This window comes from Cervus canadensis, chromosome X (assembly GCF_019320065.1).
Source record: "Cervus canadensis isolate Bull #8, Minnesota chromosome X, ASM1932006v1, whole genome shotgun sequence".
Lineage (NCBI taxonomy): Eukaryota > Metazoa > Chordata > Mammalia > Artiodactyla > Cervidae > Cervus > Cervus canadensis.
The window spans coordinates 146211941-146232471 of NC_057419.1; the positions used below are offsets into that span (position 1 = coordinate 146211941).

Sequence of the window (20531 nt, forward strand, 5' to 3'; positions counted from 1 at the left end):
ACATCCTGGAATGCAAAGTCAAGTGGGCCTTATGAAGCATCACTGTGAACAAAGCTAGTGGAGGTGATGGAATTCCAGCTGAGCTATTTCTTTTTTTTTTCCTTTTTTTTTCATTTATTTTTATTAGTTGGAGGCTAATTACTTTACAATATTGTAGTGGGACAAAACCCAGCTGAGCTATTTCAAATCCTAAAAGATGATTCTGTGAAAGTGCTGCACTCAATATGCTAGCAAATTTGGAAAATTCAGCAGTGGCCACAGGACTGGAAAACATTAGTTTTCATTCCAATCCCAAAGAAAGGCAATGCCAAAGAACATTCAAACTATCGCACAGTTGCACTCATTTCACATGCTAGCAAGGTAATGCTCAAAAACCTTCAAACTAGGCTTCAACAATACATGAACCAAGAGCTTCCATATGTACAAGCTGAATTTAGAAAATACAGAGGAACCAGAGATCAAATTGCCAACATCCGTTGTATCATAGAAAAAGCAAGAGAATTTCAGAAAAAATTCTGCTTCATTGACTGTGCTAAAAGCCTTTACCTGTGTGGATCCTAAGAAACCTGTATGCAGGTCAAGAGCAACAGTTAGAACCAGACATGGAACAATGAACTGGTTCCAAATTGGGAAAGGAGTACGTCAAGGCTGTATATTGTCACTCTGCTTATTTTACTTACATGAAGACTGCATCATGTGAAATGCCAGGCTAGATGAATCACAAGATGGAATCAAGATTGCTGGGAGATATATCAAAAACCTCTGATATTGCAGATGATACTGCCCTAATGACAAAAAGTGAAGAAGAACTAAAGAGCCTCTTGATGAAAGTGAAAGAGGAGAGTGAAAAAGCTGGCTTAAAACTCAGCATTCAAAAAGCAAAGATCATGACATCTAGTCCCATCATTTCATGCCAAATAGGTGGGGGGAAGTGGAATCAGTAACACATTTTACTTTCTTGGACTCCAAAATCACTACAGACAGTGACTCCAGGCATGAAATTAAAAGATGCTTGCTCCATGGAAGAAAAGCTATGACAAACCTAAACAGTGTATTAAAAAGCAGAGATATCACTTTTCCGACACAATCCACCTAGTCAAAGCTATGGTTTTTCCAGTATTCTTGCCTGGAGAGTCACTATAGACAGAGGAGTCTGGCAGGCTGTAGTCCATGGGGTCTCAAAGGTTCAGACATGACTGAGTGACTAAGCACAGCATAAAGACGGTTGAGTGCCGAAGAACTGATGCTTTCGAACTGTGGTGCTGGAGAAGACTCTTGAGAGTCCCTTGGACTGCAAGGAGAGCAAACCAGACAGTCCTAAAGGATATCAACCCTGAATGTCATTGGAAGGACTGATGCTGAAGCTGAAGCTCCAGTACTTTGGATACCTGATGGCAACAGTCAACTCACTGGAAAAGACCCTGATGCTGGGTTAGACTGAAGGCAAAAGGACAAGGGGTGACAGAGGATGAGATGGTTGGATAGATAGCATCACCTACTCAATGGACATGAGTTTGAACAAACTCTTGGAGATAGTGAAGGACAGGGGAACCTGGCGTGCTGCAGTCCATGGGATCTCAAAGAGTCAGACATGACTTAGTGACTGAACAACAATGTGTTGTACAACAGAAACTAACAAACTCTTGTAGGTCAATCATACTCTCAAAACAAACTCATAGAAAAAGAGATCAGAGAGCTGGGGTTGTGGGGAGGGATGATTGGATGAAAGTGGTCACAAAGTACAAACTTCCAGTTATAAATAAATACTAGGGATATAGTGGACAACATGATAAATATAATTAACAGTGCTTTATGTTATATATGAACATCATTGAGAGTAAATCCTAACAGTTCACATCATAAGGGGAAAAAAGTTATATAGGTTCAGCTGGCCGCAAAACTTTCAATTTAGCCAGTTTGTCTTTAGCTCCAGATATGTGTGTGAACCTCTAAACAAATCTGTGCCAGGATCTTGTCTATAAATGGAAATAATAAAATAATAATAATGGTATCTTCATAGAGTTTTTGCATGGTTTAAATAATATCCCATATTTGAAGCACTTAGCACAGTGAAGTGACTGGAATATTGTGTATTAAGAAGTCCACAATTATTTGCTATAGATAATAACTTCAAAATATATACTGTCATCAATGTCTTACATTTTTAGATCCTATAAGAAGCCAATGAAAATAGCATGCATACTCTGATCCCAACAGATACAAAAATAGATGCCCAGAAGCTGGGCCAGTCCCTACCTCATCACACCCAAGAAATGGGAAAAGATTAAGAGTACCTTTTCCCTAACCTGTTACCTCTGCTTCAACTACAGTCTTTTTTCCTTTCTTCCTTGTCTGAACACAGATTATATAACACCCTACTTCTGCCCAGGAATCTCAGATATATATTTGATATAATATACTTAGCTTTATTTCATTTGAAATAAGGTGATCTTTTTATAACACTTATATTTCATATGGTAGCAAATTTTATGCTTGTGTTTTTTTTTTCCCTAGGTCTGGTAACATCTCTTTTGTGCCTATGTTGTAGCTTTCCTCAGTGTCATTCCTCTTCTTTTTGTTTTTGTATTGTGAATAGCTTCTGGGTATCATAAGTTAAATCATATATTTTTTTTTTATAGAAGCATCACTCTGAGAATAAGGGCCTAGATAAAGTGATGGAGACTCAAGCCCAAGTGGATGAACTTAAAGGAATCATGGTCAGAAACATAGGTATGTTTCATGACATACTCTGCATGTATGTGGGCAAAAATGATATCAGATTACTTGATTGGGGTCAGATCATTCTAGAGAAACTGAAATAGCACTTCTTTATTCTTAATATTGGAAGCTAATTATCAGCTGAGTTGTGGATATTTCTTACCTCTAATACTGCCTGCTATATGAATAGTTTCTTTTTTTAGCATTTATTACTTTCTTCATTCTAAATTGGTTAGTTTAGGGACTTCCCTGGAGGTCCAGTGGTTAAGACTTCTCCTTCCAATGCAATGGATGAGGGTTCAACCCCTGTTTGGGGAGCTGAGATCCCACATGCCTTGAGACAAAAAAACCAAAGCATAAACCAGAATCAGTGTTGTAACAAATTCCGTAAAGATGTTTTTTAAAAATAAATATGTTAGTTTACTTAGCAAGACTTATGTCTAAGACCCTTAAATAGTGCAGCAATTTAGAATAATTCAGTCAGTTTGGGCTAGAAATACCTAGATAGTTGCTATTATTGGTATAGATACTTAGAGTATAACTCTTTGACCTCCTTATAAAGTTTGTAGCTCTTGACTGAAAGAAATAATTGGATCAGAAAACTGACTGTTGTATTCTTCAAGAGAATGAACTGTGACATAAATTCCATTGGCCTGTGTTTTGTCAAGAACCTATATAGCACATTAAAATAATCCAATAAAATACATCAAGTTTATTTTTTGATTGATTATAATGATGGTATTTAGATTTAGGATGATGTTAATTTTTTTACTAGCTCCAGTTCTCACATTGTAGTTCTTGGGCTAGCAGCATCAGTATCCTCTGGGTTCAGTTCAGTTCAGTCGCTCAGTCATGTCTGACTCTTTGTGACCCCATGGACTGCAGCACACCAGGCTTCCCTGTCTGTCACCAACTCCTGGAGCTTACTCAAACTCATGTCCATCAGGTCGGTGATGCCATCCAACCATCTTATCCTCGGTCACCCCCTTCTCCTCCCTCCTTCAATCTTTCCCAGCATCAGGGTCTTTTCCATTGATTCAGTTCTTTGCATCAGGTGGCCAAAGTATTGGAGTTTCGGCTTCAGCATCATTCCTTCCAATGAATATTCAGGACTGCTTTCCTTTAGGATGGACTGGTTGGATCTCCTTGCAGTCCAAGGGACTCTCAAGAGTCTTCTCCAACACCACAGTTCAAAAGCATCAATTCTTCAGTGCTCTGCCTTCTTTATGGTCCAACTGTCACATCCATACATGACTACTGGAAAAACCATAGCTTTGACTAGACAGACCTTTGTTGGCTTCATGTACCAGGTTTTTACAGCTGGAAACTGGCTTTAAGAAGCGTATCACCTGACTTATCCAGGACCAATCTGTTTCCTTAGAGTTGATTGTGATTAACTTGCAAGTAGTTTGAATTGAGCTGTCTGAATAGTAAAATGTTTGAGCTGTTTAAAATCATTTCTTAAACTCTAGGGAAAAACCTCTAAGAATTGAGATCCCAGTTATCTAAATATTTTGAGGGTACTCTCCCCAACAGGGTTTCAGCTGATCTTATGTTTAAAAGCAATGGTCCTTGCTCATGCGCCTTCTAACTAAATGGACTGACTTGCCCAAAGGCAATTTAGAATACCAATGGCCAATGGGGAACTTTTGAAATTCTCAAACTTAATATCCTCAAAGCCAGATTTAATTACAATAGCTCAAAAATTTCCAGACCTAAGTGGAATGCTTATTTCATTTGGTATTTTGGGGCTTCCCAAGATTATCAGGAGTCTCCCAAAAATTGCCTCTCTAAAATAAAATTTTTAAATGAACTGAAGTGAACAGTGAAAGGTAAAATGGCTCCCAAAGCTTCAGGCTCTTCCTTGGCTTTTTTTTGGTCTCAGGCTCTGCCTCCAGTGCCATCTCATCTCACTCCCTCTGCTCCTCGTGGCTGGACTCTACCACTGGCCACCATCTTCCCACCTCCTTTCTGTTAGGGGAAGCACAGTGACTGAAACTGCCCACCCTGGCCAGGCACCAGAGTAACTGTTTGCAGGAGTTGTTTTACAACAGGAGGTCCCGGTAAGGAACACGGAACTAATATGCCACCACTAGCTGGAATAGTTCAGGAAAGGGGACAGCATGTGTCCAACAACCTCCTTAGAATCCTTCTCGCTGGCATCCATCTTGGCTGAGCAATGCTTGCACCACTGGGAAGGACTCTGAGTCAGAATGACTGGCCAAAGACAACCTAGAAATTAATCCCATCCTCTGGGAACCTGCTAGAAATGCAGATTTTCAGGCCCCACCCCAAGCCAACTGAATCAGAAACTCTTAGAGTGGGAAATCCGTGTTTTCCAAGCCCTCCAAAGGATTCAAATGCATACTCAAGTTATAGAACCACTGTTAAATATATCTTGTAAAGGAATATCTTACATACAATAAATTTTTTATAAAATTGAACAAAAATTAGTACATAAATGCTTTATAAAATGTTTACCTTCGATGTCATTTTATAAATGTCTGCTTAAAAATTTGAATTTACAATTTAAATTACTTTTACACTTACTATTAGAACACTTAAAAGTAATGAAAAGATGTTTTAAAAAATTTATTGTCTCACCATCCTAAAATTTATTTCCATTTACTTTAAATTTTTATTCATATGTTTACATAGTTGAAAGTCATATTTTATATTCAGTTTTATGGAGGCAGTGTAATATAGTAATCAAGATTTGGAGTCATATATGCCTGAGTTTGAATCCTTATTTCACTTCCTACCTTCTGGTAGGCCTTCATCAATCTTCTAACCTCTCTGACCTTTATCTGCAAAAAAAGGAGATAATAAAACCTAAGTTTACCAGCATAAAAAATGGTAATATATATATATAATACTTTGTACAGTGCTTGGCACATAGTAAGAGCTGAATTATTATTGGTTGTTAGTCTGTTCTATGCTTGTACAGTATTTCTTTGAGTTATATCACAGTTTGCCAATCATGTCTTTATGTTGGACATTTTGGTGCAGAGTAGTATTACTCAAAATTTAAGGAGCTTGCTCCAGAATGTAAGTCAATGCTCTGCTTCCTTCACTGAGAACATCTTTCTATGAAATCATCAATTCGAGTGAACAGTGTATTTGAGGCTTAGTTGAGCAGTAGCAGACACTCTTAGGTAGCACTGATTTAGAGGTTTCTGTTATAGTAATAGTACTGTTATAAATATTTTTATGCCTATGATTTTTTCTTGGGCTTCTCAGGTGGCACAGGGGTAAAGAATCTGCCTGTAAATGCAGTAGATTCAGGAGACACAGGTTCAATCCCTGGGTTGGGAAGATCCCCTGGAGGAGGAATGGGAACCCACTTCAGTGTTCTTGCCTGACACATCCCGTAGACAGAGGAGCCTGGTGGGCTACAGTCCATGAGGTTGCAAAGAGTCAGACACAGCTTAACAACTGAGCATCATGCTTGTTTTTCTTGTTGTTTTGTTGAGATTAATTCCAAGAAATGGGATTAATAATCAAAAGCCAGAAACATTTTTGCATTTCTTAATATGTATGTCTGTTGGTTATTTGAAGGGATTTTCTTTCATTGATATTAATTTTGATTGTATGTCTAGATGCAGACTAGAGAACCTCATGAAAAACTACTAATATTTTTCTTTTTGGTCACCAAATATATTTATTTTGCTTGAAAGTGGAAGCAGCCAACTGCTGAAATATTATTTATTGCAGATGCATAATGTTCCCAGAAAATGAACTCTTTTAATCAACTCCTCTTAAATGACTTATTTTTAGAATTATAGAAATAGCAAATTTAAAATGTAGGAAAAACATGTCAAATCTTCTCCTTTTCATTTTTTAGCAGCTTTATTGAGATGCAATTCACATACCATACAATTCACCCTTTTAACCTATACAATCCAACTGTTTTTACTATATCCACAGAGTTGTGTGACAATCATCTCACAATCAATTTTAGAACATTTTCATTATCCCCAAAAGAAATCCTGTACCCATTTACAGTCACTCCTCTTTTCTCTTCAACCTCCAGACCTAAGCAGCAATTAATCTCCTTTCTTTGTATATGTATTTGCCTGTTCTTGACATTTCATATAAATGGAGTTATATAAAATATGGCCTTAGTGATTTTGAAGTATATAATACAATATTATTGATGATGATTAGCATGCTGTACACTAGATGTCCAGAACTTATTAATCTTCTAGTTGCAAATTTATACCCTTTCACAGCATCTCTCCGATTCCTTTTCCCCCCAGTCTTGGTACTCACCATTCTGGTTCAACAAGGTTTACATTTTTAGATTCCACATATGAGTAATGTCATACAAAATTTGTCTTTCTTTGACTAACTTATCTCATTAAGCATGGTGCCCTCAATATTCATCCCTGTTGCAAATGACAGGACTTCCATCTTTCTCATGGTTCAGTAATATTCCATTATATATATGCACCATGCCTTCTTTATCTATTCATCCATTGATGGGCACTTAGTTCATTTACATATCTAGACTGTTGTGAATAATGCTGCACTAAACATGGGAGTACAGATATCCTTTCAATATCCTGCTTTCATTTCCTTTAGATGGATACCCAGAAATGCAGTTGCTAGATATATGTGTTAGTTATAGTTTTAATTTCTTAAGGAAACTCCATGCTGTTTTTGATGATGATTGAACCAATTTACATTTCCACCAGCAGTTCATAAGGCTTCCCTTTACTCCATATGCTCATCAATACTTATGTCTTATCTTCTTGCTGATAGCCATTCTAATTGGTATAAAGTTGATATTTCATTGTGGTTTTTATTTGCATGTCCCTGTTGATTTGTGATGTTGAGCATTTTTAATGTACCTGCTGGCCATTTGTATATCTTCTTTGGAAAAATTCTATTCAGTTCCTCTGCCTATTTTTAAATCAGATTTTTTTTTTTTGGTTATTGAGTTGTATTAATTCCTTATATATTTTGGATGATAAACCCTTATCCAGTATATGGTTTATAAATGTTTTCTCCCATTCTATAGGTTACCTTTTCATTTTGTTGATTGTTACTTTTCCTGTCCAGAAGCTTTTTAGTTTGATGTAGTCCAGCTTACTGATTTTGCTTTCATTGCTTGTGCTTTTGATATCCTAAGTATCATTGCAAAGACCAGTGTCAAGAACTTTCTTCTTATATTTTCTTCTAGGTGTGTATTGGCTTCAAGTCTTACGTTTAAGTCTTTTCTCCATTTCAAATTAATTTTTGAGTGATGTATATTGGGGTCCAATTTCCAGTTTCTGCATGTGGTTATCCATGTGGTTTTCTGAACACCATTTTTGAAGAAGTTATCCTTTCCTCTATTGAGTATTCTTGACTCTCTTGTCAAATCTTAGTTGACCATATGCATGGGGGTTTATTTCTGATCTTTCAATTTTGTTACTTTGGTCCATGTATCTATTTTTGCCAGTAATACTATTTTAATAACTATAGCTTTATTAGTATAGCTTGAAATCAGGAAGTCTAATGCCTCTGCCCTTGTTCTTCTTTCTCAGGATTTCTTTGGCTATTTGGGATCTTTTTCGGTTCTGTACACATTTTAGGATTTTTTTTTTTTCTATTTCTGTCAAAAATGCCATTAGAATTTTGATGGAGATTGCATTGAATCTGTAGGTGACTTTGGCTAATATGAGCATTTTAACTATTAATTTTTCTGATCCATGGACATAGGATATATTTCCATTTGTTTGTATCTTCTTTAATTTCTTTAATCAACGTCTTGTAGTTTTTTAGCACACAGATCTTTACTTCCTTGGTTAAAATTATTCCTAAATATTTTTTATTTTATGGTATTGTGATTGGGATAGTTTTATTACTTTTTTGATATTTTGTTGTTATATAGAAACAACTGGTTTCTGTATGTTGATTTTATATCCTGCAACTTGACTGAATTCATGGATTAGTTTCTGGTTGAATCTTTGAGATGTTTGATGTATAATATCATATTATCTTAAATAATGGCAATTTTTCTTCTTCCTTTTCATTTTGGATCCTTTTTATTTCTTTGTCTTGTCTGATTGCTCTAGCTAGGATTTCTAGTACTTTATGAATAACAGTGAGAAAGTGGGCACTCTTGTCTTGTTTCTGATATTAGAGGAAAGACTCAATCTTTCACCATTGAGCATGATGTTAAGCTCTGGGTCTGACATATATAGCCTTTATTATGTTGAAGTAAGTTCTTTCAATATTCAAGCTGTTGAGAGTTTTTGTCATGAAATTATGCTGTATTTTGTCAGTTGTATTTTCTGCATCTTTTGAGATGATCATAAATAGTTTTCATTCTATTAACATTGTATATCACATGTATTGACCTGTGTATGTTGAACTACTTGTGTAGTTGAACTATCCTTCCTTCCTAGGGATAAATCCCACCTAGTCATGGTGATTGTTTTGATGTGTTGTCAAATTCAATTTGGTGTTTTTTTTTTTTTTTAGAATTTTTGTACCTATATTCATCAAGAGTATTGGTTTAATTTCCTTTTCTCATAGTGTCCCTATCTGTCTTTGGTATCAGGATAGTGCTGGCCTTGTAAAATGAGTTTGTGAGTGTTCCCTTCTAAGTTTTTTCGAAGAGTTTGAGATGAATTGCCATTCATTTTTCTTTAAATATTTGGTAGAATTCACCAGTGAAGCTGTTTGGTACTAGGATTTTGATTACTGGTTCAGTCTTCTTTGGAGACCCTGGTTCAATTCCTGGGTTGGGAAGATTCCCAGGAGAAAGGATAGGCTACCCACTTCAGTATTCTTGGGATTCCCTTGTGGCTCAGCTGGTAAAGAATCCGCCTGCAATGCAGGAGACCTGGGTTTGATCCCTAGGCGGGGAAGATCCCCTGGAGAAGGGAAAGGCTACCCACTCCAGTACCCTGGCCTGGAGAATTCCATGGACTGTATAGTCCATGGGGTGGCAAAGAGGCGGACATGACTGAGCAACTTTCACTTTCAGTCTCTTTATTCATTATTAGAATGTTCATAGTTTCTTTCTTTCTGATTCAGTCTCGGTAGGCTGTATGTTTCTAGGAATGTATTCATTTCTTCTAGGTTATCCAGTTTGTTGGCATATAACTATTCATAGTAGTCTCTAATGATTCTTTGTATTTCTGAGCTATCAGTTGTGATGTCTTCTCTTTTATTTCTGGTTTTATTTATTTGGGTCCTCTTAGTCTAGCCATAGCTTTGTCAATTTTGTTTATCTTTTCAGAAAACCAGCTCGTAGTTTTCTTGGTATTTTCTGTTGCAATTTTTGGCCTCTATTTCAGTTAATTTCCACCATAAGTTTTGTTATTTCCTTTCTTATGCTAATTTTGGGCTTGCTTTGTTCTTTTTCTGATTCCTTGAATTGTAAAGTTAAGTTGCTTATTTGAAAGCTTTCTAATTTTTTAATATATTCATTTATCACTATAAATTTCCCTTTCAGACTGTTTTTGCACCATCCTATATGTTTTAGTGTGTTGTCTTTCCATTTTTATTTGTTTGAAGTTTTTTTTTATTTCCATTTTGATTTATTTTTTGACCCATTGGTTGTTTAGGAGTGTGTTATTTAGGTTCCACATATTTGAAGATTTTCTACTTTTCTTTTAGTGTTGATTTCTAGTTTCATGCCATTGTGGACAGAAAAGATAGTATGGCTCAATCTTCTTAAATCAGTTAAGACTTGCTTTGTATCATATCATGTAGTCTATCCTGGAGAATGTTCTGTGTGTACTTGAGAAGAATGTGTATTCTGCTGCTGTTGGATGGAATGTTTTTTACATGTCTGTTAGGTTCACTTGGTCTAATGTATGTTTCAAATCCAGTATTTCTGTTTTGATTTTCTGTCTGGATGACCTATTCATTGCTGAGGAGGGTATTGAAGTCCCTTAATATTATTGTATTGTCTGTTTCTCCATTCAGATCTTTTAATATTAGCCAGAAATAATTAGGTTCTCTGATGTTGTATGAGCATATCAATGTGATTGTTAATATCTTCTTAATGAATTGACCACTTTATTATTTTATGATGACCTTATTTGTCTCTTAATACCATTTTGGGGGGCTTCCCTTTTGGCTCAGCTAGTAAAGACTCTGCCTGCAATGTGGGAGACGTGGGTTCGATCCCTGGGTTGGGAAGATCCCCTGGAGAAAGGAAAGGCTATCCACTCCAGTATTCTGGCCTAGAGAATTCCATGTACAGTCTTATTTTGTGTGATCTTAAGTATAGTTAATACTATAAAGTGAAAGAGGAGAGTGAAAAAGTTGGCTTAAAGCTTAACATTCAGAAAACTAAGATCATGGCATCTGGATCCATTACCTCATGGGAAATAGATGGGGAGACAGTGGAGACAGTGTCAGACTTTTTTTTTTTTGGGCTCCAAAATCACTGCAGATGGTGACTGCAGCCATGAAATTAAAAGACACTTACTCCTTGGAAGGAAAGTTGTGACCAACCCTAGATAGCATATTAAAAAGCCAGAGACATTACTTTGCCAACAAAGGTCTGTCTGGTCAAGGCTATGGTTTTTCCAGTGGTCATGTATGAATATGAGAGTTGGACTGTGAAGGAAAGCTGAGCGCCGAAAAATTGATGCTTTTGAACTATGGTGTTGGAGAAGACTCTTGAGAGTCCCTTGGACTGCAAGGAGATCCAACCAGTCCATCCTAAAGGAGATCAGTCCTGGGTGTTCATTGGAAGGGCTGATGCTGAAGCTGAAACACCAATACTTTGGCCACCTGATGCGAAAAGCTGACTCATTTAAAAAGACCCTGATGCTGGGAAAGATTGAGGGCAGGAGGAGAAGGGGACAGCAGAGGATGAGATGGATGGATGGCATCACCGACTCAGTGGGCATGAGTTTGAGTGAAGTCCAGGAGTTTGTGATGGACAGGGAGGCCTGGCGTGCTGCGATTCATGGGGTCGCAAAGAGTCGGACACAACTGAGTGACTGAACTGACTAATTGACTAAGTATAGTTATCCCCACTTTCTTTTGGTTTCAACTTGCATGGAATATGTTTTCCCATTCCTTCACTTTGAGTCTGTGTGTGTACTTCACTCTGAAATGAGTCTCTTGGAGGCAGTATATAGTTGGGTCTTCCTTTTTTTTTTCTAATCTGTCCAACGACTCTGTGCCTTTTGATTGGTGAATTCAATCTATTTATAGTTTGATTAATTATTGATATGAAAAGCCTTACTGATTGCATCTAATTCATTGCTTTCTGGCTGTTTTATAGTTTTATTGTTCCGTTTTTCCTCTATTTCTGCTTACTTTTTAAAAATTGGTGATTTTCTGTAGTAGTGTCCTCTATTTCCCCTTTCTTTGTCTTCTGTGAGTCTGATATAGACTTTTGTTTTATGGCTTCCATTGGGCTTAAATAAAGAATCTTATAGATGAAGCAGCCCATTTAAAACTGATAGCACTTGTCTCATGCATCCAGCCTGGGCTGGTGATCTGTGGTGCACTGGGAAGACCCAGAGGAATAGGGTGGAGAGGAAGGTGGGAGGGGGGATCGGGATGGGGAATACATGTAAATCCATGGCTGATTCATGTCAATGTATGACAAAAACCACTACAATATTGTAAAGTAATTAGCCTCCAACTAATAAAAATAAATGGAAAAAAAAACTGATAGCAACTTAACTTTGCATACAAAAGCTCCACCCGTTTTCTGTCCCTCTTATATTTTTGCTATCACACTTTGCCTCTTTTTATATTGTGTATTCATTAACAAATATAGTAGCTGTAGTTATTTTTAATACTCTTTTGCTTTAAGTTTTATACTATAGTTTTTCAACACACCATCATATTACAGAATTAGTCTTCTAAATCAGCGTATTTACCTTTACCAGTGTATTATATATTTTTATATGTCTTCATGTCACTAGTTAGCATCTTTTCCTTTCAGCATTTCTGCATTGCGAGTCTGGTGGTGATGAAATCCCTCAGATTTTGTTTGTCTGGGGATGTCTGTATTCCTCCTTCATATCTGAAGGATAACTTTTCTGTACTATTCTTGGCTGGCAATGTTTTTGATTCAACATTTTTAATGTGTCATTCTGCTCTCTCCTGGCTTGTAGGGTTTCTGCTGAGAAAACTGCTGATAACCTAATGGGGATTCTTTTGTAGGTAACAGTCTTTTTCTCTGGCTGCTTTTAGGATTTCTCTTTATCTTTGTTTTTTGACAATATCATTATGATTTATCTTAATAAAGTCTTTTTGCATTAAGATAAAAGGGTGATTAGCATCATGAATTTGGATGTCCAAGTCTCTCAAGTTTGGGAAGTTCTCAGCTACTTTTCTGCCTTTTATCCCTCTCTTTTCCCTCTGGAACCCCAGTTATTCTAATATGTGTATGCTTGATGGAATCCTATAGATCACATAGGCTTTCTTCATCCTTTTCCATTATTTTTTCTTTGTTATCCTTTAACTTCAGATTTCCTATCCTCTAGCTCATTTGTTGTATCTTCCACTCAGTCTATTCTGAGATAGATGCTCTCTATTGCATTTTTCATCTCATTCATTGAATTCTTCAGCTCCAGAATTTGTTTAGTTCTTTTGCATGATTTCTATCTCTTCATTAAATTTCAGATTTTGTTCATGTACTGTTTTCCTTATTTTGTTGAATTGTCTCTCTGTGTTTTCTTGCTGCTCTTTGGTTTCTTCAAAACTGCTGTTTTGAATTCTTTATCAGCTAAATCACAAAATTTCATGTCTTTGATTTTGGTTATTGGTGAATGATTATCTTTTGGTGATGTCATGTGTTTTCTTAATTCTTCATCCTCCTTGGAGTTTTGTGTCACTGCTTTCATATACGAAGTATCAAACATCTCCTCACATCTTTATTCCCTTCAGGTGGGAAATTCTATTCATAAACCCTGTTATATCTGGGATTTTCTCTGACTTTGTGTTGACATACCATGCTCCATGCTTCTTGCTCCCTCTTGTGGCATAATTTTTAAGCTTTTGTGTCTTCTCTGGTCTTACAGCTCACCAGGGTGTCTGCTAGAAACATCTCTTTTGTTTTGCTGAAGGTAGCACTACAACTCAAGTTTATGGTTTCTCCGTTGCACACAGACCCTGGTCAGATACTTTGAGAGCACTCTTTTTATTGGAGCTTGCTCTTGCCACTGAACTCAGGAGTATGTATAAGGAGATAGCTGGAGAGGGGGGAGAGGTGTGAGTCTTGCACTCTGGGCATTGCAGGTGATTGTGGGACTGGTGAAGGGATCATGGGGTGAGGGTTTCCCATAAACTTGTGAATGGACTTTCTGCTGAAGTCCTGAACACAATCATGAGGAACCATATCCTTTGATAATGTTTGATATTCTTACCTGCTTCTTTCCTGATCGCCTCCATTCCCCCTCCCCAGAGTCATGGAAATCCAGCCTCAAATTTGTTTTGTTTTGCTCAAGTGGCATGCTGGACTCTCCCTCTGCAAGGCCAAACTTCTACAAATTCTCTTTTGTCCTTGGGTGCCTGCCCAAGTCAGCACTATTCAGCTTTTCCCTAACCCCACCATGACCAAGAGGGGTTGGGGCAAATCACCAGTCCTGCTGATTCTACAGCCCATGTCATGGTCTGTCTGCCTGTTACCAATGTATAGGTGGATGAGAATCCTCCCAGGGCTCTTGGCATATGATGCTGGACCCTAAAATTCTAACAGAGAGACTCTTGTTCATGGATAGATGTCTAATTAGTTGCTTAAAAGGAGGGAGAAAAGAAGGAATGTCTTATGCCACTATGTTGCTGACATCACCCCACTTTTCCTTGTTGTATTCAGAGTTGAGCTCACTCACTCTCCTCTATTGCAGTAGTGCTTTTTTTTTTTTTTGCTGCACCACATGGTGTGTGGGATCTTAGTTCCCCTACCAGGGATCAAACCAATGCACTGTCATTGGAAGCATAGACTCAACCACAGAACTGCCAGGGAAGTCCCTGTTGCAGTAGTCTTGAATAAAGTCTTTCTTACCATTTTTGATGAGCAGAATTAATTCTTTTTAATAATATTTCTCTTCCATCATCTTTCTTGCCTTGTTTCCATTTTTTATGCTATTGTAAATGGAATTTTTCTTTCATTCTTGGATTTTTCATTGCTTTTGTATAGCAATACAGTTGGTTTTTTGTATTTTGATCTTGTACAACCTTGTTGAACTCATTTATTTTAATCATTCCTTATGATTTTATATGTACAGGATCATACCATTGGAAAATATAGTTTTAATTCTTCCTTTCCAATCTTGATAATTTTCATTTCTTTCTCCTGTCTAATTGCCCTAACTAGAACCTCTGGTACAGTGTTGCATAAAAGCAGCAACAGTGGATATGCTTGTCTTATTCCTAATCTTAGGAAGACTTTCACAGTTATGTATGATGTTAGCTGTGGTTCTTTCATAGGTGCCATTCATCAGATTCTGGAAATTTCCTTCTATTTCTTGTTTGTTGAGTTATCATGTAAAGGTGTTGGATTTTATCAAGTGCTTTTTGCGTCTGTTGAGATGTTCATGTTGTATTGTCCTTTATTTTATTAATACATTGCAATCATTGATTTTTGAATATGAAAGTAACCTTGCATTTCTGAAACAAATGCCACTTCATCATGGTTTATAATCATTTTTATATCTTGCTGGATTCATTTTACCAGTACTTAACTGAGGGCTTTTTTATGTATATTCATAAGATACATTGATGTATTATTTTCTTGTAATATCTTTGTCTGGTTTTGATACTAGACTGTTACTGACTTCATCGGATAAGTTGTGAGTATTCCCTCTTCTTCTATTTTTATAAAAATTTGTGAAAATTGGTATTAATTCTTGAAATGTTTGGTAGAATTCACCCTTAAAGCCATCTGTGCCTGTACTTCTGTTTGTGCAAAGTTTAAGAATTACAGATTGAATATCTTTCTTTGTTGTAGCTCTGTTCAGATATTCTATTTCTTCTTGAGTCTGTTTAGGTGGTTTGTGTCTTCTTAGGAATTTATCCATTTCATTTTTCTAATGTGTTGACATACTCTTGTTCATAGTATTCTCTTAGGATCCCTTTCATTTCTGTGAAGTTGATAGTGATTATTTTAGTAATTTGATAATTTGCTTTCCTTTTTTTGGTCTGTTTATGCAAATATTTGTCAGTTTTGTTGATGTTTTCAAACCTACTTTTGGTTTCATTGATTTCTCTGTTGTTTTGCTGATATTTTTTCTGCTCTGATGTTTATTATCTGCTTCTCCTTTTTAGCTTTGGATTTAGTTTGCTCTTCTTTTTCCAGTTCCTTAAGGTAAAAAGATAGGTTATTAATTTGAGATCTTTTGTCTTAGTCAACTTAGAATACTATAAAAAGTACCACAGACTGGGTAGCTTAAAAAACAGAAAGTGATTTTCTCACAGTTCTGGAAACTGGAAATACAAGATCAGGGTGCCTGCATGGTTGGGTTCTGGTGGGAACTGTCTTCCCAGCTTGCAGATTGTGCCTTATCACTGTGTCCTCAGATGGCTGGAAATAAAACAGGGAACAAGCTCTCTGGTGTCTCTTCTTGGAAGGACATGAACCTCATCATAATCCTGCATGACCTTATCTAAACCTAATGATTTCCCAAAAGCCCCATCTCTGAATTAGGGGTTAGGGCTTCATTATATGAATTTGTAGGGATGCAGTTCAGTCTATAACATTTTCTCTTTAATGTAGGTGTTTGCTGCTATAAATTTCCTTCTGTGCACTGCTTTTACTTCATCTCATAAGTTTTTCTTCTGTTACTGATTTCTAATTTCATTCTCTTGTTGAGTGAAACAGCTGAGCTCCCCCATGTCTGTTCTTTTTTCTGTGTCTGGATCACACTTCCCTGTTTCTTTTCATCTCTCATATTTTTTTTGAAAAATTGGACAGTTTAGATAATGTAGCAAGTCTGGGCTCTATTTCCCAACGCTCAGGGTTTGTTGTTTACTTGTGTAGGACTTTTTCTTTGAAGTCTGTTTCTCCCACAGTGTGCAGCCTCCAGTGTCACTTCTCAGAGGGAACAGCCTTGGGCATGCCCACAGTCACCCTGGAATGGCAGAGTTCTCTTGGTTTCTTTTCCTGATCTCACTATTAAGCCTGCCTTTGTAGTATCTCACCCAGCTGTTAGCCTCCACTAATTGCAGGCTAGTTGCTCTATTTTTATTTTTCTCACAGTTCCCCAGACATAAATTCCTCCAGTGATCTAATTAGGTTTGTGTTTCTTTGTCTTTGCAGCTAGTCTTAGGTGTTTGTTTTGACTTCAGGAGGGTTCTTCTTAGCTGATTCTTCCCCAAATACTCTCTGTTAACTTCCAGCTGTCCCATAGTTTAACTTGTTATTCTCATGAAGCTACCAGCTTCATTATCATTGCTTACATCCAAAATCTCCATTGTTTTTTCTAAATTTTTATTTTTTATTTTTTGATTAATTGATTTATTTTAATTGGAGGCTAATTACTTTACAGTATTGTAGTGGTTTTTGCCATACATTGACATGAATCAGCCATGGGTGTACAACATTGTTTTTGACAGCACTCTTAGGCTTGAACTTGCCCATACTCTGTTCCAAATAAAGTCTGAACTCTCAGGGAAGATCTGTTCCTAAGGCCTGCCTTTCCCCTTGGGACCAATCTATGAACCACTGCTCTCATGCTGTGGATACGGGCAGCAAAGTGCTTCTCCTAGAGTGACACCCTTGCTCTACCATTGGAGTGCTGGGTAAACCCGGTCTTTTTGGCTTGCCCCCTTCCAGTGTGGAACCTCTGCTCTATGAGTTATGTCAGGGCAGGGGCACTCACAGCCCAGAGTTCTTGTCCTGCCTCCTGTGGAAGAGCTTCTGCCCTGTGTGTTGGGGGGGCTTGGTAGAGGGAGGAGCCCTCACACCTACCATCCATGCCATGCTTGAATAGAGCTTCTGCCTCACGGACCTGGGGCTGGGGTGAGGAAGGAGGAGAAATGTTGATGAGTTGCCCCTCATGGGGAGAAAGCATAGCTTTTGAATGGGACCTGAGGGAAAAGAGAGCTCCCAGGCTTTATTTGCCAGAAGTAGAGCTGCCATTTTACTGAACTGAAGAATGAAGTAGATCATAGCTCAAATGCCCGAGACTCTCACTGTTCTCACTGAGAGTTCATTGATTTTCTTGTATAAATGTTTCTCCATTTGCTGTATGCCCTTAGGACAGTCACAGTTTTCACAGACTTTGAATTGTTTTTGTTTTTTGTTTTTTCCTAATTTTTACCAGTTGTGATGGTTTTATTGGAGAGACACTCTGGGCAGGACCTCACACTGTGATTTTGGAAATGTCCACCTCTTATTTGTTTTTACTCTCAGATCGTACCCTTCATTTAGGTGTTTGCAAACTACAGCTCTTGCATCAAATCTGGCCTGTCTTTTTACATAGAGTTTCACTGAAACACAATCATGCCCATTCATTTATCTGTTTGTGTCTAATGTGTACACCCCTTTGCTCAGTCTTGTCTGGCTCTTTGCAACTCTGGACTGTAGCCCACCAGGCTCCTTTGTCCATGGGGTTCCCAGGCAAGAAACTGGAGTGGGTTGCCATTTCCTCCTCCAGGGTATCTTCCCTAACCAGGAATCAAACCAGCATCTCCTGCTTGGCAGGCAGATTCTTTACCACTGAGCCACCTGGGAAACCCTTAAGTCTGCCAGAGTTGAGTACAATCTTTTATTTCTTGAAGATTTAAGTGCTTTTGTAGTAAATATGAGTTGTCATGAATACCAGCTATAATTAAAATCAGATTTGTGTTAAAGCCAGAATTAGCAATTTTGTAATATAAACATGATATTTTTTCTTTTCCTGACATTTTCAGATCTGGTAGCTCAGCGAGGCGAAAGATTGGAATTGTTAATCGATAAAACAGAAAATCTTGTGGATTCGGTAAGTATGGAATATGATAGTATTGTAGAGATACTGTGGTTAATGGCTAAAATAATAGGGAAATGTCTTAAAATCGATACTTTAGTGGAGTTTTTTTTCCTTTCTAACCCCCGTTACGTGACTACTTTGTGAAGATGAGGATAACAATGAGGCATAGAAAAACCCACAACTCATTAATAGCCATTAAGGAAGCTTTTGTTTGGAAAATATACTCAGTGTAAAAGAGCATTTTTTTTAAAGCTTTGGATTGGTGCCTACATAACTTAGCACTTCATCTGCGTAGAAGTGTACATTTTGTAACACACAGAACAAAAGTACAGGCCACTTGTGACCCATGATGAATGCTGAAAACCAGACAGTAAAGTCAATTTCTTGCTTACCATGAGAGCTTGACTTTTCCCTGTATTAAGCAAGAGGCAGAGATTGACATGTCCCTATAACCTACTCTTGCTGCAGTTAATTTGTGTCTCTGCATTTTCCATTTGGTTAGCAGATGAAAGTTTTGAAGAAAGATGATAGATATAGAAAGAGTGAATAGATAGTGAATAGAAGGAGGGCAGAGCTCAGTCACAGTTTGGATCTACAAATTTGCATGAAGAGTAGAAGTTTGCACCTTGAAACAGATATAAATGAGTGATCTTGTTCATTCTTACTGACAGCTAGATTGTAGTGGTTTACAGCACAAGCTCTAGAGTCTGTTGCCTGAGACTAAATTCCATCTCTGCCACTTGCTAGTTGTGTGGCCTTAGGCAAGTTACTTAACCTCTCTGTGCCTCCAATCATCGTATATAAAATGGAGATGTAGCTTTTTCATAGTATTTTGAGGATTATAGCACACAATGCATGCAAAGTCCGTAACACAGTGTCATATATATAGTAAGAGCTATTTAAAGGTTCATTGTTAGTTTTATAGGGACATCTGTTAACAGTGGGTCTTAGGAGAATAGTGTGGTCTTTAGCCAAAGTACGTGGAAATTGAAGGAAGGGTGGCACCATAGAGGAAGTCAAAACACCAGGGTTCTGTAATGTCTCACTTTGTAAACCATTGCTTGGGGACAAAGAGGGAAGACACGTTATCTGATTGTAAATCTGCTGGCAGATTTTTTGGTACTTCCAGTCCATCAGACACAACTGAGTGACTGTCACTCACTCACTCAGTCCATCTCTTAGTTATTCCTGATCCCTGGTTGTTATTATTTAGTCACCCAGTCGTGTCTGATTCTTTGCGACCCTATGGACTATTGCCCCACCAGGCTTCTCTGTCCATGGGATTTCCCACAGAAGAATACTGGAGTGGGTTGCCATTTCCTTTTCCAGGAGATATTCCTGACCCAAGGATCAAACTGGTGTCTCCTGCATTGGTGAGCAGATACTTTACCACTGAGCCACTTGGGAAGCCCCCTTAATCCCTGGACATGACCCTATTTAACCAGAGTTGCCTGTGTTTGACCAGTACTAGTAGAGTCTGCACTTTTCCAAAAAAAAAAAAAAAAAAACCCTTCTTAAGTTTGTTGATTGAATAACCCAGAATAAAAAAAGGTATTAATTAACTAACTGCTGCCTCTTTTTATGGAAGAATAACAAATACAGCAAAGTACAGCAAGTGTACTATTAATAATGTGTAGCTCAGTTATTTTTTATATATGTGCTTATACCCCTGTAACAGGCTTCCCTTTTCATACTGCTCATGGGGTTCTCATACTGTTCATGGGGTTCATACTGTACATGGTGATGGAATTCCAGTTGAGCTATTTCAAATCTTAAAAGATGATGCTGTGAAAGTGCTGCACTCAATATGCCAGCAAATTTGGAAAACTCAGCAGTGGCCACAGGACTAGAAAAGGTCAGTTTTCACTTCAATTCCAAAGAAGGGCAATGCCAAAGAATGTTCGGACCACTGCACAATTGCACTCATCTCAC

General features: G+C 37.5%; 1 protein-coding gene across 2 annotated transcripts in view; it reads left to right on the plus strand.

Moving 5' to 3' along the window:
- Positions 1 to 20531, plus strand: part of VAMP7 (vesicle associated membrane protein 7) — a 75884-nt gene that overhangs the window by 39525 nt on the left and 15828 nt on the right. For both annotated transcript variants that reach the window (XM_043459154.1, XM_043459152.1), the window contains exons 5-6: positions 2640 to 2730; positions 18544 to 18611. In XM_043459154.1, the coding sequence (XP_043315089.1) occupies positions 2640 to 2730; positions 18544 to 18611 (159 nt within the window). The remainder of the gene's footprint in view (positions 1 to 2639; positions 2731 to 18543; positions 18612 to 20531) is intronic.